General features: G+C 39.4%; 1 protein-coding gene across 2 annotated transcripts; it reads left to right on the forward strand.

Moving 5' to 3' along the window:
- The first annotated feature begins 1,010 nt into the window (after window positions 1-1,010).
- CCT8 (chaperonin containing TCP1 subunit 8) lies at window positions 1,011-16,061 on the forward strand. 2 transcript variants are annotated; one of them, XM_045501557.1, is made up of 16 exons: window positions 1,049-1,197; window positions 4,058-4,148; window positions 4,992-5,071; window positions 6,909-7,058; window positions 7,517-7,697; window positions 7,811-7,872; window positions 8,734-8,871; window positions 10,240-10,418; window positions 11,125-11,191; window positions 11,270-11,357; window positions 11,439-11,554; window positions 11,914-11,985; window positions 12,064-12,228; window positions 12,532-12,651; window positions 15,415-15,519; window positions 15,839-16,061. In XM_045501557.1, the coding sequence occupies exons 1-15, from the start codon at window positions 1,138-1,140 to the stop codon at window positions 15,505-15,507; spliced, it is 1,662 nt and encodes a 553-aa protein (XP_045357513.1). In that variant the 5' UTR covers window positions 1,049-1,137; the 3' UTR covers window positions 15,508-15,519; window positions 15,839-16,061. The 2 variants fall into 2 exon arrangements, with proteins under 2 accessions (XP_045357514.1, XP_045357513.1); XM_045501558.1 differs by lacking the exon at window positions 15,415-15,519 and having other exon boundaries at window positions 1,011-1,197.
- Window positions 16,062-16,558: the final 497 nt, after the last annotated feature.

Consider the following 16,558-nt stretch of genomic DNA (forward strand, 5'->3'; position numbering starts at 1 on the left):
GGTACTTCTTAGGATGCGCACTAGGTGTTATGTGATGAATCACTAAATTCTACTCCTGAAACCAATACTACACTATAACTATCTTGAATCTAAATTTAAAAAAGAAAAAGAAAAAAAAGAACTTGCATTTTGTAGTCAGTCAATCCGTAAAGGAATCCTACGTTTAACATTAGTAGCGCTGTGATCTTGAACGAATTACCACTTATAAACTTTTCTATGTATCAAATGGAGATAGCAATAGTTAACTTGTAAGATCGACCCTTAGCTAAAATGTCGCACCTAAATAACACAGAGCCCGGCACATATGAGCATTGGGTGTGTAGTTCTTCTTACAGATTTTATTTATCGCCTTTAAGTCGCCCGCGCTTCTCACAGACAGAGCAGATGCCCAGAGAAAGATTTTGAAGTGGGGGGGGGGGGGGGGAGGCAGGTGCTCTGCCTGGAGGTGAGGGGGGAAGGGCACACCAGCCCTGACGTTGTGGGTGGGTCTGGAAGATTTCGTGCAAGTTAAATCTTTTTTTTTTTTTTTTTTAATTTTTTTTTTCAACGTTTATTTATTTTTGGGACAGAGAGAGACAGAGCATGAACGGGGGAGGGGCAGAGAGAGAGGGAGACACAGAATCGGAAACAGGCTCCAGGCTCCGAGCCATCAGCCCAGAGCCTGACGCGGGGCTCGAACTCACGGACCGCGAGATCGTGACCTGGCTGAAGTCGGACGCTTAACCGACTGCGCCACCCAGGCGCCCCCGTGCAAGTTAAATCTTAAGAGGAGTGGGTTTCAGGTCACAGATGGCAAATATCAAATGTCCCGACCTTGGAGTCTTGGCAAAGGGGTTAAATCGGAACGAGTCATAACGGCCCGACCGCTTGCGCGTGCGCCAGCCAGAAGACCAAAGGCCCGCCCTCCGAGTGCCCTAACCGATCGACATGATCGAGGATCGTCAACTCAGTTCTGGCTGCGGGAACTGCTTTTTCTCGCGAGGCTTCTGACCAGGAGGCTAAGGAAGGGGCAGGCTCAGCGGGAAAGAAAGGAGGAGCGTAAGGTTGCCGCACGCTGCGTTCCCAGGAGGCTTTGCGTGCCCCTCGCTTCCTCCGGGATCTTCTGAGCGAGCGCGTGAACGGCGATTTCTAGAGGCCATGGCGCTTCACGTCCCCAAGGCCCCGGGCTTTGCCCAGATGCTTAAGGAGGGAGCGAAGGTAAGGAACGGAAGAAGGGAGAGGGAGGAGAGTCGACGTAGGGCTGCGGCGGCTAGAGGGAAGAAGGGCCTGGTAACGGGCCGGGTGTGCTCCCTGGGTACAGCGGTCGGAGGCAGAGAAGATTCCAGAAAGGGAGGTGTTCGGTGAAGGGGGGCGAAGGAGGGGATTTGGCCGCTAAGGCGAGCGGGCATTTTCTTTCTTCCCCAATGCAGGGAAGGGTTGACGGGCAGAAGGAGCAAGAGAGAGGCAAGGCCGCAGGATTCGTATTCTGTGTTTCCTCACTGGGCAAAAGGAAAGCCGTTCGTGCATTTTCCCTCCACCCCTAAAACCGGGCTGACTTGCCACTCGACCCTTAAAGGGTGTTTTGAGGGTGAAGTCGAATAATGTAGGCTTGGGAACCGCGAAGCCAGTTGACATTGTTCAAGGAGGGGGTAATCTGGAGAGAAGAGGGACAGGGGCCAGTTCTCGACAGTTTTCCTTCGGATGAGAATTAGGGGGCTCCCCGTTTCGTTCGCAGCAGTGCGTTGTGGTAGGACAAACGTTACTCAATCCAAATGGATTCTTTCCCAACTAGGTTAGCTGGCTTGATGTAAAACCAACCCCCAGATCTTCCTTGCCTCATCTTTAAATTGACCAAAAGATGGTACCTTTGACTTGTAACTATCTGACTTTGTAAGTGTAAGAGACACCCTGGAATAATTAAAACGACTTCGTTTTATGCCCAGATTATGAATGTCATTTCAAGAGCGTAATTTGTGTCAAACATCTTAGTATATACTACTGATAAATTTGTCTCTTGTGTTCAAATCAAGTGTTCCTTTATTTGTCCCCCAAATTCCCTATGCCTCGTTAAAGAGATCTAATTTATTGTCGTTCAGTTTACAGTAACAGTTTTAGGGAACTAGGTCATTGTTTGCAGAATACACTTTTGGGATAACAGCATATCACATATCAATCAGGGTTTAATGTAAATATTGGTAAAACAGCTTTGCAGGTGATGACATGGACTGCTCACTTTAATTTTTTTTAACCTTTACTTATTTTTGAGAGAGACACACACAGTGCAAGCAGGGGAGGGACAGAGAGGGAGACACAAAGTCCGAAGCAGCCACCAAGCCCTGAACTGTGAACGCAGAGCCCGATGCGGGGCTCGAACTCACGAGCTGTGAGATCATGACCTGATCCGAAGTCAGACACTCAACCTACTGAGCCAACCAGATGCCCCATGGACTGCTTACTTTAAAAAGATTGCAATTTTTTCATAATTTTTATTTTGAGGCTGAAATAAACGATCAAATCAGGATAATTTCAAATAATGATAAAGGAAATAAAGAATACTGTAGTAAAAATAAATAAAAAGATTAGATAGAAAGTACTATAGTAGAGAATGAAGTAAATAAGTCTGCCTCCCCCAAAAAAGGGAAGAGTCAGGAATAGATAGAACCAGTAAATAAGATGCTCAAGGAAGAACTTTTAGCTTAGTCCTAAGTGACAGAAAGAATCAGCCAAGGTTGAAGAGGGCAGTATTCCAGGCTGAAAAACCAGTAAGTATAAATGCTTTAAGGATGAAATGAGTTTGACCTGTTTAAAAAGAAAACAGCAAGAGAGGTAACAAGGTTGAAGCTCATCAAGGGAAAGCAAAAATGGTGAGAGATGACTTTAGAGGAGCCGTAGGTTAGGACCAGAACATATAGGACCTTGTAGCCCTCAGGAGGGATTTACATTTTACCCTAAGAGTGACGGCAGACCATTAATGGGATCTGATTTATGATCACATGGCTGTTCCTCAGAGAACGGGTAAAGGGAAAAAACTGGAGTGTAAGCCAGGTCAGACTAAATGCTTTCGTAAGAGTCCGTCAACCCTTGACTCTGAAGACACTACTCCTAAAGTAATGATTATTCACCTCATTTGGATGACAGTTCCTTTTATGAGTAGTATAAAAGCCACGTCTTATGGCCTAGGATAGAACTGTCTCTTAGAAGCTCTTCAATGATGGAAGTATTCTATATTCATTCTGATACAGTATCTGTGAGCCGCATGTGGCTACTGGACACTTGAACTGTGGCTACTGCAGTGGAGAAACCGAATTTTTAATTTTAATTACTTGCAATTTAACCACATGTGACCAGTGGCTCCTTTATTGGGCGTAGCAACTGTATAAAAATGTTCACATGAACAAACTGGAAGCTCATGAAACCCATCTGAAGCTACATGTAAATCTCAATTCTAAAAGAAGTCCAGTGTAAAATTAGAGAATTTTCGTATTGTGAGCAGTTCAGCAATATTTCAATGTGTACGCATTGGAATTGTGTTGCAATTCACAAGAGCGTTCAGCAATCAGGATACTAAACATTTGGGCAGCAGGTGTGTTAAGTGGGATTTCCCAGTGATCCGAAAACTGATGGTTTTATGATGCTCAGGCTCCTAACAATAAAAGAAATATACCATATTTCAACTTTTCAAAAAGTAATGATAAACTCTGAAGAGGTATTTTTACCTAAAATATCTTCTCTTTGCTGATCGATCGTAGCATTCTTTCTTGCACTTTTCACAACATTTAAAAATATGTACGTGCTTTATAATTTATATATATATATATACATTTTTATATATGCTTTATGTTTTGACGTGTAAGTAGATACATGTGGTCTCTGAAAATGTCATTATATTCAACCAGTGAGCAAATTTACGAATCATTTGAAGCACCATGCTTTACATACATAAACCTTGCTTGATTTTTTTTTCAACAGTCCTGTGAGGTATGTACTATTATTATCCCCATTTTACAGATGAAGAAGATTATTGTGTTTCACTGTTTTGTCTAATCAGAAGGGTTTTTGTTTTTGGTTTATTTTACAGCATTTTTCAGGATTAGAAGAGGCTGTATACAGGAACATACAGGCTTGCAAGGAGCTTGCCCAAACAACTCGTACAGCATATGGACCAAATGGTAATTTCTAAATTCATGTTTTAAAAGATGCAATACTAGAATTTTGTGTGCTAGCTTCTTCCAACTTATTCTGTGAGAATATGATACATAAACTGAGTTTTAGCCATAATACAAAAGTAATTGTATAGTTTATTGCCACCAGTGTAATGTTTTCAGTTTTTAATCAACAACTCATATCTCTTTAGAAAAATAGGAATCAAAATGTTAATTTTTATCATATTGAGAGGATAGAAAAATTACGGAGCTTTCACCATTGAGATATGGTACCTGATGTAAGGGAGGAAATCTCTCTTGCCTCCTACCGTCAACTGAATTTAATTGACACAAATGTATGGAAAGCAATAAAACTATACTTTTTTTTCTAATGTTTATTTATTTTGTGGGGGGAGGGGCAGCAAGAGAGGGAGAGAGAGAATCCCAAGCAGGCTCCACACTGTCAGCACAAAGCTTGATGCAGGGCTCGAACCTACAAACTGAGGTCATAATCTGAGCTGAAATCAAGTCAGACAGTTAACTGACTGAGCCGCCCAGGCGCCCCAAAACTAGATTTTTTTGGTCTTTTCTACATGTTAATGTAATTTACATTTATTGAACAAAACTATGAGAAGATTGACATCCTCCCAAGTAAACATTATAGGAGATTAGAAAGGACAGGAATAATGACGGGGGTGCCATTAGGGTGCCAGAGTAGATAATATGTGTTGAGTTTTTACAAAGTTACCTTAAGAAATAGATACAAGTTTATATTTCTTGACTAAATTTTGGGGGTATTTGGAGATAGATTTGAGCAATTTTTCCCCCCCCTAACTTTTTTTTTCTGTGTTTTGTTTTTTGTTTTTTTAGGAATGAACAAAATGGTTATCAACCACCTGGAGAAGTTGTTTGTGACAAATGACGCAGCCACTATTTTAAGAGAGCTAGAAGTAGGTCATTACTTTGAAGCCAAGAAATGTTTTGGTGATGTCAAAAATTGAGTATATATGTATATGTATATATTTTTTAAGTTTATTTATTTATTTGGAGGGAGAAAGAGAGGGCGAGCACACAAGCAGGTTGAGGGGCAGAGAGAAGGAGAGACAGAATCCCCAGCAGGCTCCATGCCATCAACGCAGAGCCCAATGTGGGGCTCAAACTCAGAAACTGTGAGATCATGACCTGAGCCGAGATCAAGAGTCAGAGAGACGCTTAACCGACTGTGCCAGCCAGGTGCCCCCAAAATTAAACATATTTTAACATAGAAGAAACCTCTTAGGATAATAAGGGACTATTTTTTTTCCCAACTTGAAAATTTATTATGTAGGTTTAACTTTTTAGCCGCTTAAATTTAAAAATCTCCCAAGTTATTAATTTATGGAGGCTTGCTTGTGATAAAAATACATTTGCTAATAATCATATCAAATTGAGTATCCTGTCTCATTCTGTAGAGTATGACACCAAAGTGAGTTATTCAAAATGCAGAAACAGCTGATACTTAAAACAGTGGTTTAAAAAAAAAAAAAATTAAACCAGGTCTTTGGCTTTGTGAAAATGAAACACAAAAATGGTGGCATTTTGCTTTGCTTACCTGCAGTTTTGATATTGCAGAGTGTGTAGAATAGATTCTGCAGGCAGAATTACAAGTAAAGTCTGGCACCTGAACATCAGAGAACTATTCCTCGTCTAGCTGCTCTGTAGTTGAAAGATGTTTTCAACTTCACGAAATTGTCCTGAACTTAGCTCTTAGAGAATTGTAGCTTAATCTTTTCAAATGAAACTATAGGTGTGTTAACATTTCTCTAACTGCTTAAATAACTAAATAATATTGTTAACGTAGTGAACAAAACAAATTTAATTCCACAAGGAGGAATTAGTCTTTGTGAGTGTTAATGTTGGACGCTATGGTGGTCTCAGGAGTTATTCAGCCATGATGGAAATATTGCCTCAATAAAAACGATAGTGTCAACTTTGTAGTATTCTCACCGCTATCGGTTGTTACTCCTTGCTTGGTTTTTAAACCCTAAATCCAAAGGATAGACTACTTAAAATCTTGATACCTTTTTTTTTTTTTTTTTAAGAAACCTCTGTCTTCTAAAAAGCCACAATTGGTACTCCTTACAATAGAAATGTACATAGGCATTGAGACTCATGATTAAATGAGCTGGTTATTTTGGTTTTTAATGCCTAGGTTTGGTTTTTGGAATTACTTTTTTAACTTTAGTGGACATGTAATTTTCTGCACCTTATGTGCAGAGATGTATGTACTGGGTGACTGGCAATCAAAAGAAGATGCAGTTTCAGGTTGTTCTCATTTGTAGTGATGCATTTGTGCTGATAGTCTCTGAGGGATTGGGACTGCCTTCTGGCCACCGCACTGAATAGTATGTAGCAGTGTGATTTTGGAGTTACCTGGCCCACAGGGAGATTGAAGTGTATTCGCTTAAGAAAAAATGGAAATGAGGGGCACCTGGGTGGCAAAATTGTATAAGCATCCAACTCTTGGTTTCAGCTCAGGTCACGATCTCGCAGTTGGGGAGTTCGAGCCCTGCATCAGGCTGTGCTGACAGCTCAGAGCCTGGAACCTGCTTTGGATTCTGTGCCTCCCTCTCTGCCCCTGCCCTGCTCGTGCTCTGACTCACTCATTCTCTGTCTCTCTCTGGCAAAAATATATAAATATGTAAAAATAAAAAAAAATTTTTTTTTTAAAGAAATGAAAATGAAAAACTTCACGTTGCTTTCAGGATCAAATGTTTTGCACTTTAAAATTCAAACCCCTTCTACCAGGTACAGCATCCTGCTGCAAAAATGATCGTAATGGCTTCTCACATGCAAGAGCAAGAGGTTGGAGACGGCACAAACTTTGTGCTGGTGTTTGCTGGAGCCCTTCTGGAACTAGCTGAAGAGCTTCTGAGAATTGGGCTCTCGGTTTCGGAGGCGAGTGTTCATTTCGTAATGTACTTTTATTTAATTTGTGCCTGTATAGAGTCATCGTTGTAGTAATAGTTAACATTGAGCAGGTTACTCTGTGCCAGGCATTGTAGTACATGTGCTGTCTATGCAGTATCTTACTCCATCCTTACAAGAATCGTGTGAGTAATGAAAAATTAATAAAAATTAATTCTCTTTTATTTTAGATGAGGAAAGTGACACTTAGAAAAATCTTACTCAAGATCTTAACAGCTAATAAGTGACAGCATTCAATTTCGGGCCATCACAAAAGCCTACACTCGTGATGAGCACGTCCTGCCATGAATGCTGTTCTGAAAGTGTGCTTTGTCATTTTATATGGAAAACAAATACCCATATTCGTTGGGGTACCAAAATAAGCTATATTTTAGAGTCATGTCAAAATTGTGTCTTTTGAAGAAACACTTTCGCTTTTTACATTTAAGGTCATAGAAGGTTATGAAATAGCCTGCAGAAAAGCCCATGAGATTCTTCCTGATTTAGTGTGTTGTTCTGCAAAAAATCTTCGAGATGTTGATGAAGTGTCTTCTGTGCTCCATACCTCCATAATGAGTAAACAGTACGGCAATGAAGTGTTTCTGGCCAAGCTCATTGCTCAGGCATGTGGTGAGTCAATCTCAGTAAATGAAAAGATCCAAACTAAAAATATTTTAATGAGACTAAGATACTTTCTTTGCTGTCTCCATGCATCTTTTGACGTGTCTCGTTTTCTTAAACAGTGTCTATTTTCCCTGATTCCGGCCATTTCAATGTTGATAACATCAGAGTGTGTAAGATTCTGGTAAGTTTAGAAAATGCATAAGTGTTGTCTAATAGGTCCATTATATTTTGCAAAAATAAAAAATGTATGTGTTTATCAAAACCCAAATTTTACCTCAGATTTTGAACATTTAGGACTTTGTTACATTTGTAACATTTTGGTTGTAATACTATTAAATTTTAAAGGGTGTTTGATGTATTATCTCCTTATGAAATCATCATTTTTCCATCACAACTTTGAAGGTTGAGAATAATGCATCAAATATTACGTGTTTTGAATTCTTCATGTGTGCTGAATTAAAACCATAACCTTCAGAACCAGTTTTGAATGAGATGTTCTGTTGATCTACAATAATAGAACTCACATGTTACTGTTGTTAGTATTGAAATAAGAGTATTTCGTATTTAAAAAATGTAGTGCTTCCTGTAGTAAAACCTGTGATTGCAGTTGAATTTAGCTTACGTAAATACAAGGGTGTGTATCTGTGTGCACGCTCACATGCATAGATGCTGTGCATTTTCTGACACTTGTACTGCTTTGTTCCGTCTCCTGTCCCCAGTGCTAACAGCTGTGCCTAGTACATTGGCACCAGGTATTTGGTGAGTGAGTGAATGAATGACTTAGAAGAGTTATTCTCAGTCCTTGGTTGTTCCCGGTACCCTGAAGGCCCCCCTTTCATTAATAGCTCATTCTCAGAGTGGTTTCTACCTTAAGTAGACTGGTGTGTTTTACATGCACCACCCCACTCCTTATTCCCAGGAGTCACCCCTTGGCATATTATGTTATGTGGAAAACGTTATTTTTGGTACATGAAGAATTAACAACTGAGCCCTGATGTTATTTTCATGAGATCACTGATGATTTTGGTATTCAATTCCTTAGGGTTCTGGTATCTATTCCTCTTCAGTATTGCATGGCATGGTTTTTAAGAAGGAAACTGAAGGTGATGTAACATCTGTCAAAAGTGCAAAAATAGCAGTGTATTCTTGTCCTTTTGATGGCATGATAACTGAAACTAAGGTATGTAGACTTTAAAACCTTAAAAGTAAAAATTTGGGGTTGCCCATTCGGATTAACATTTTATGATTTTTAAGTTTTTAGGTGGAGATTGTGCTCTTCAGTGAATACTACATAATTATGGAAGATTGTAGCATCACACACACATACGCATACACATATATACACTCATATGTATGTGTATGTATATATGTATGTGTATATATATGTTACAGGAGTATTTATTTACTTATTTTGAGAGAGAACAAGGGAGAATCAGAGGGAGAGACAATCCCAAGCAGGCTCTGCACTATCAGCACAGAGCCCAACGCAGGGCTTGATCCCCTGAAACTGAGATCATGACCTGAGCCAAAATCCAGAGTCAGACACTCAACCATCTGAGGCACCCGGATGCCCCAGGATTATATATCTGCTTTAAAAAAATTTTTTTTTGACGTTTATTTATTTTTGAAGGAGAGAGAGAGACAGCGTGAAGGAGGAGGGGCAGAGAGAGGGGCAGACACAGAATCAGAAGCAGTCTCCAGGCTCTGAGCTGTCAGCACAGAGCCCGACGCGGGGCTCAAACTCACAGACCGCGAGATCATGACCTGAGTGGAAGTCAGATGCTTAACCGACTGAGCCACCCAGGCGCCCCTATATGTGCTTTTTAAAGTCAGATTCCCTTTCTTTTCTGAATACCTAATTCAGATACTAAATTTGAAACGTGAAATGGTGGCAGTGTTGTTTATGTTCTAGTATACAGCTCTTCTTATACAGCATGTTCTTATATGCTCGGCAAGTAAAATGCTCACTGAATACAAATACTTGTGTGCTCTTCCTTAATGTATTTTAATATTGAGGTCCTATAGCATCCTGAAACAAAATATGCCAATGCAATTTGAAATTGATAGGTTTGTTTTTAAAAATACATGTTACGAAGTTTGAAGTTCTTGTTTATAGGTCACTTCTGTCTTGGTCCCTAGAATTCTTAAAATCTGAGTTCATAGTTGTAAAAGTTCCACAGGTTGGAGGCCAGGAAGAGTCATTGAGTCCATATTCTAGAAAAAAAATTCAGAACCACAGTGTGGTTGTTTTGGTACGCTAGTTGACGTTTGTCAAAAGACAAATGCCAAGACACCTGCCCAATATATCTAAAATAGGTGTAAGTATTTCTCCCAACTACTCCATCAAAGTGCCTGTCAAAGAGGAAAATGCATCAGTTTTGGGAGTGGGGGAGTCTAGGAATAAGCTGAGTTTCATACATACTTTGTATTTCATAATGCATGTATAATCTCATCATTTTCCCCAAATATTTCTTCAGTAAAATGTTACCCCATGACTTCGGACACCAAGGTACTAAAATGGTTCTTAAGAGCATGTTTGTCTTACTAGGGAACAGTGCTGATAAAGACTGCTGAAGAATTGATGAATTTTAGTAGGGGAGAAGAGAATCTCATGGATGCACAAGTCAAAGCTATAGCTGATACCGGTGCAAATGTCATCGTAACAGGTGGCAAAGTGGCAGACATGGCTCTTCATTACGCCAACAAGTACAATATCATGTTGGTGAGGTAAGACTGCTGTATTCCATTAACCTGTATAGTAAATGGCCCTTTGCTGGTGAAACACAAAACACATTCAATACATGGTGAATTCATGCCTCTTACAAAAGGGCAAATATAACATCTTGGCTCCAAAAGCAGGACTTAACTTGATCTAGAGAGACAGGAAACACCTGTGAGAAAGCTTACATTTGCACTGAGAGGTGGAGCAATCAACATGTTACTTGAAGAGGAAGAGGGAAAAGCATTCCAGACAAACATTAGAGACCAGACGCAAGCCTGGTACACACTGTCAGAGTGTGGGATCAGGAATGTCATTTTTAACCTTTGAACCCATTTGTGGGGCACACCAGACACCTGGCCTACCCGTTCCCACCTCCAAACCAAATCTGCAGCATAAATCACTCCTCTTCCTCACACCTCATGCGCTTGCCCAGAGTATAGCAAGTTTTCTGTATATCAGGCCTTCCTTAGTGTTTTAGAACTAGAACTCGTGACATTCTACTGAAACTTGAATTTTCCCAATTTTAGAACACTGCCATATACACCTGTGTGTGGATTACACTGTGCTGTCCAGACCTGTTCTGAGCTTAAATTCAGGATCAAAAGAATGTGACTTTTGGGGACCAGTGTATGGTTTCCTGTTTTATCTCTATTTTAATGTGGCACCTAATGGTGTTAAAATTTTCATTAAGGTCTTTGGGTTTTTTTAAAGGTTGAATTCCAAATGGGATCTCAGAAGACTATGTAAAACAGTTGGTGCTACAGCTCTTCCTAGATTGGTATGTATTTTGGACAACATTAAAAGATAGTAGAATGTATTGGAATTACTTTGTTTTACAATAGTCTCTTTCTTACAGACTCCTCCTGTCCTTGAAGAAATGGGACATTGTGACAGTGTTTATCTCTCAGAAGTTGGAGACACACAGGTGGTGGTTTTTAAGCATGGTATGTGGAGATGGCAAAGTATGTTTATTTAAGTGGGGGCTGTTCATTTGCTTGTAGTAATATTTTTAAATGTGTTGACAGAAAAGGAAGATGGTGCCATTTCTACCATTGTGCTTCGAGGCTCTACAGACAATCTGATGGATGATATAGAAAGGGCAGTAGATGACGGTGTTAATACTTTCAAAGTTCTCACAAGGGTTAGTATTAGCAGCGATCTTAATTTTAACTGTTAAAGGTAGTTTATGGTTGTTCTTGAGTTAAATATACCTTCAGTTGCTTAAGCATGTTCTTAGTGCTACATCTGTGGACATGCAGATGAGGTATTGTGTGCTGCTCCCATTCCTCACTTTGGTTCTCCTCTTTCATATACCAGACCTTACATACAGTAAGGTAATTTGCCCAGATTATTCCATTTTTACAAAGTTTGTAATTAGAATTTGAGTAACAGTACCTTTAGTCTGGTTGGAGTACTGGAGTCTGAGGAGATTAGGAAACTATAAATTGCTTCTTAGTAAAAAAAAAAAAAAAAAATTTTTTTTTTAACTACGTATTGTAGGATAAACGTCTTGTTCCCGGAGGTGGAGCAACGGAAATCGAATTAGCCAAACAGATCACGTCATATGGAGAGGTATAGCTTTCTCTGTATAAATTGCCTTCCTTCATGTTCCTTGAATAAAATACAATACTAAACACGTTTTTCTTGTAGACCTGTCCTGGACTGGAACAGTATGCCATTAAGAAGTTTGCAGAGGCATTTGAAGCTATTCCCCGGGCACTGGCAGAAAATTCTGGAGTGAAAGCCAATGAAGTAATCTCTAAACTTTATGCAGTACATCAAGAAGGAAATAAAAATGTTGGATTAGATATTGAGGTATTTGGAAAAAAAAAAACTATGAATTTAAACTTTTATTTCATGAATGTGTAATATAAAAATAGAAGTAGTAAGTTTAAAAGAAAATCAAAAATGCTCTGATTTTTTTAAGCAAATGATTTTCATAACGAAGAGCTCTGACAGAGTTTGTCTATGGTTTTCCTTAAAATAGTCTTTATATTGTGTGTAGGAGAGGACTTTTGCCTGGCAACTTCCAGGCAAAGAGCCCTGGGGTTTTGTTACTGAGTTAATTTTCACATAAGAATTTAGAGTGAAGGAGTGAAAATTGTTTTGTACCAACAGGCTGAAGTTCCCGCTGTAAAGGACATGTTGGAAGCTGGTATTCTAGACACTTACTTGGGAAAATACTGGGCTATCAAACTGGCTACGAATGCTGCTGTCACTGTACTTAGGGTGGATCAGGTGAGTTACAAGTGAAGTTTTGATCTTTAAAAGTACTAATTTTCATGTGGGTCAGTAGTGTATTTTTATGGAACCAGATATATAGCACAGTTCTTATTCTACTCAAAAGTGTGTGGGGCGCCTGGGTGGCGCAGTCGGTTAAGTGTCCGACTTCAGCCAGGTCACGATCTCGCGGTCCGTGAGTTCGAGCCCCGCGTCGGTCTCTGGGCTGATGGCTCAGAGCCTGGAGCCTGTTTCCGATTCTGTGTCTCCCTCTCTCTTTGCCCCTCCCCCATTCATGCTCTGTCTCTCTCTGTCCCAAAAATAAATAAACGCTGAAAAGTGTGTTTCTAAAGTTCCGCCCCCCACCCCCCGCCCATTTTTTTCTGTTACAGTTTTAAATTGTATTTAGTATATTTCAACTAATTTGAAAGGATCTTTCCAGTGAAAGAAACTTCTGCCATTTTTAAACTGGAATCGTTAATACAAACTTAAGGTTTATAGTTTTCAGACTTTTTTTAGCCTAAGGATCTCTTTATACAAACAGTCTGGAGAGGGAGTTTACTGTGTAATAATGTGGAACGTGGAAGGCCCATAAAGCCCTGAAACACATGTGTGCCACCAACTTTAAGGAAAACGAAACCTCTACTTGTGCATGGAGGTAGAATCTATGTGTTTAAAGTTCTTCTGGGTGTGACAAATTATATCTTGAAGGAACTAAAAGAAAAGTGTTAAAAATCATAGTATTTTTGACCTTTTTTTTCCAAGAGGGTAGTGGGAGGGAGATTGTGGCACAGAGGAAAATGGTAGGTTCAGATATAAGCTTGAATTCAAAGTTTTTCAAAAAGATGTTTTCTAGTAAAACAGTGAAATCCATTTTCTTGCAGATTTCTCGAACTGATTATTAAGCAGTAAACTATTTGTAAATACTTAATGGAAAATTGCAATTGCAAGGGGCCTAGGGCAGATCCATTAGGTGGAAATCATGCCAAATTAATTTTGGGAGAAGCAAGTTGTAGGTAAAAACTAAACGAGAAGGAAATTAGACTTACTCTAGGCATAACAAGGACTAGTTCGTGGTAATTACAGCAAACATTCCATCTCAGTAAGAGGAAGAAAAATTTTTTCCTAGCTTGAGATGACCAGAAAATGGAGCTGGATGTTCAATTTCAACCCATTGGAAATAAATTGGATGTTCATGTACTGGATTTACTAATAGGTGTTTTTATATCAGTAAATATAGGTAATTTTCAGTGGAAGAATGCGGTTTTGGAGTACTGAAATGATAATAGAAGCCTAAGGAAATGGTTGTTTTAAAAATTAGCAAGTGGCTAATAGGGGAAACTTAAAATAGAAAGGGACAGGGGAAGCTGAGTATATTGAAGCATGAGGTAATCCGGGATTCTAGAGGAACTTTTTTGAATGTCCATTACCCAAATGACATAATAATTGTAATAATACAAGTTCCTTGATCACAAAGACACTTGTCAGTTTTGGTTTTAAACCGGGAAGTCTCTGTTTTATAGTAGAGGATGTTCGTTGTTACGTGTTCCTGGTCTTTGCTAAAATACATGATCTGAAGAACCCATGACTATCAATAACCAGTTTGTTAATAACTATAGTGAACTTGTACTCTTTAATGGTTCTAACTAATTTTGCATAGTATATAGTCTGGAAAGGGACATGTAAATCAAGTTTTAAGTGTTGGATAATGTGGAGCTGGGTTCATCTTTGTTCGAGTGTTTATTTCACTAGTTGTCAAGATATAGTCCCCAAATCAACAGCATCAAGATAACCTAGGAACGCTAAAAATTATATATAAATCCTCAGGCCCCTAAGCAGTCCCACTGAGTTAGAAACTCTGGAAGAAGGCCAGGAGTTTTTTAGTTTTTTATTATCTTTTTTTTTAATGTTGGTTTCTGAGAGCATGAGCAGGGGAGGGGGAGAGGAAGAGGGAGACACAGAATCTGAAGCAGGCTCCAGGCTCTGAGCTGTCAGCACAGAGCACAACACGGGGCTCAAACTCACGGACCATGAGATCATGACCTGAGCCGAAGTCAGATGCTTAACTGACTGAGCCACCCAGGCACCCCAGGAGTATGTTTCAAATAAGCTCTGCAATGATTGGTACCTACCAGCTTGAGAACTGTTGTTCTGGCTGTCTTTTTTAATCAAGCTACACTTAGGTTCTAAAATTGTCCTTAGTGCCTTTAATTCAGTCTGAACTTAATCTCAATTAGTAAAATGTCACTCCAAGGATTTCAAGGTTAGATTTCCTCCAGAAGCTTCTGAAAAGGGGTGCTGAATCTGTTGGAAGTGGTAGTGAAGATGTTTTACAGTTTAGTGTTTCTTGAGACACATCCCCAACCCCTTGATGTTGTACAGAAAGATCTCAGTCCTGTCAATTTGGGAAGCAAAGAATACTGTTTACAGTTTTGAGATTCAGAATGTAGATTAGAGTTTGAGAGTTCCACTTTGAGGAAGCTAATTTAGCTTCTCCCAAATTTATTTGAACCCAGAGTTGCCACCACCCCGCTTTTTTCTCCAGACGAATCCTTTAAAAATGCTAGATGGTTATATTTGCAAAGTACTCGGTTAATGCATTCTAGATAAATTAGAGGTTTCCTGCTGTGTTCTTTTAAGTTACCAGGGAAGTCTTACCTACTTGGGTAACATTTTTTGAATACACACTTCCTACCACTTGAATGGTTTTCATTTTACAGGTACTAGGAAATTTCAGTATTGAATTTTTATACATATTTGTTTATGTATCAACCACTTTAGATTATAATGGCAAAACTGGCAGGTGGACCTAAAGCTCCTAAACCACAAGGAAATTGGGATAAAGATGGTTGGCAAGACGAACTTCATATATAAGTAGCAAATCAGGTGCCGAGCTGACGGATTTATACTAGTAATGCATGCGGATATTTTTCACATTCGGCTCACAGGGCCATCGAGTTCTTGAAGTGCGTGTCTCAAAATGCCCTTTACTAATGTGCGTGGATCGTGTGGCCGTTCATGTCCATAAAAGCAGGAAACGCTTTGCTAGAAGCTAACGACTTGATGTTGATAGAACCTCATATGCGGTTTATAACAGATCGCTTATGTTGAGATGATTGCTTCATCTTGAATCAGCCTCAGAATATTTTCTCTTCATTTTAAAGGTTGAGTTTATAAGTATGTGCTTATGGTTTTGTTTTCTCAGATCATCATGGCAAAACCAGCCGGTGGGCCCAAACCTCCAAGTGGGAAGAAAGACTGGGATGATGACCAAAATGATTGACTGCCTTAGTTTTTACTGTAGGTGAAGACTACGTTTGTAATAATAGTCTAGGAATTGCCTGATGTTTTCGTATTCTCCTTAAATTAAGAAGTGTTTTGTGTTTATATCCTCAGCTGGATGATAAATAAACATGTTGCTATCAAAACCTCATAGTCTGATGAGCACCGTTCTTGGATGTAAATGACCTGTTTGTCTCAACCTTGGTAATGAAATTAGCTGTGGGACTGAAGGCAAGCCACTTAAGTAATTAGGGGCCTGTTCCTGTGTGTATCTGGCCTGCTGCCTGTTTGGAACACAGCCGTGCTTCTGTGTTTACATATAGTCTATGGCTGTTTCCTGCAAGGAAATGGCAATGAAGTAGTCATGATAGAGACCAAGTGACCTACAGGGCCAAAAATATTTGATATCTGTTCCTTTGCAGGAAGTCTGTCAACCCCCAGACTGGATTTCAGGGTTTTTTTCACATCTCTGGGAATTCTAAGACTTGAGAGGACATGTTTTTAATACCCATTTGTTGAATGGCTTAGTTAAAATAGTCTAGTAGTGTAGTATAAAGACAGTTGTAATACCACTGAAAACGTATCTGCTAATAGAAATTCGGTTTTTGTAAAGTAGATCTTATTTTTTCTTAAGATCAGTAAG

Source organism: Leopardus geoffroyi, chromosome C2 (genome assembly GCF_018350155.1).
Source record: "Leopardus geoffroyi isolate Oge1 chromosome C2, O.geoffroyi_Oge1_pat1.0, whole genome shotgun sequence".
Classification (NCBI taxonomy): domain Eukaryota; kingdom Metazoa; phylum Chordata; class Mammalia; order Carnivora; family Felidae; genus Leopardus; species Leopardus geoffroyi.

Bases quoted from the DNA above. Each gene is read 5' to 3' on its own strand.
- CCT8 (XM_045501557.1), top strand. From the start codon at position 1,138: ATGGCGCTTCACGTCCCCAAGGCCCCGGGCTTTGCCCAGATGCTTAAG. The intron at 11,358-11,438 runs GTATGTGGAGAT...ATGTGTTGACAG, and splicing joins GGTGGTGGTTTTTAAGCATG to AAAAGGAAGATGGTGCCATT. The intron at 12,652-15,414 runs GTGAGTTACAAG...CAACCACTTTAG, and splicing joins CTGTACTTAGGGTGGATCAG to ATTATAATGGCAAAACTGGC.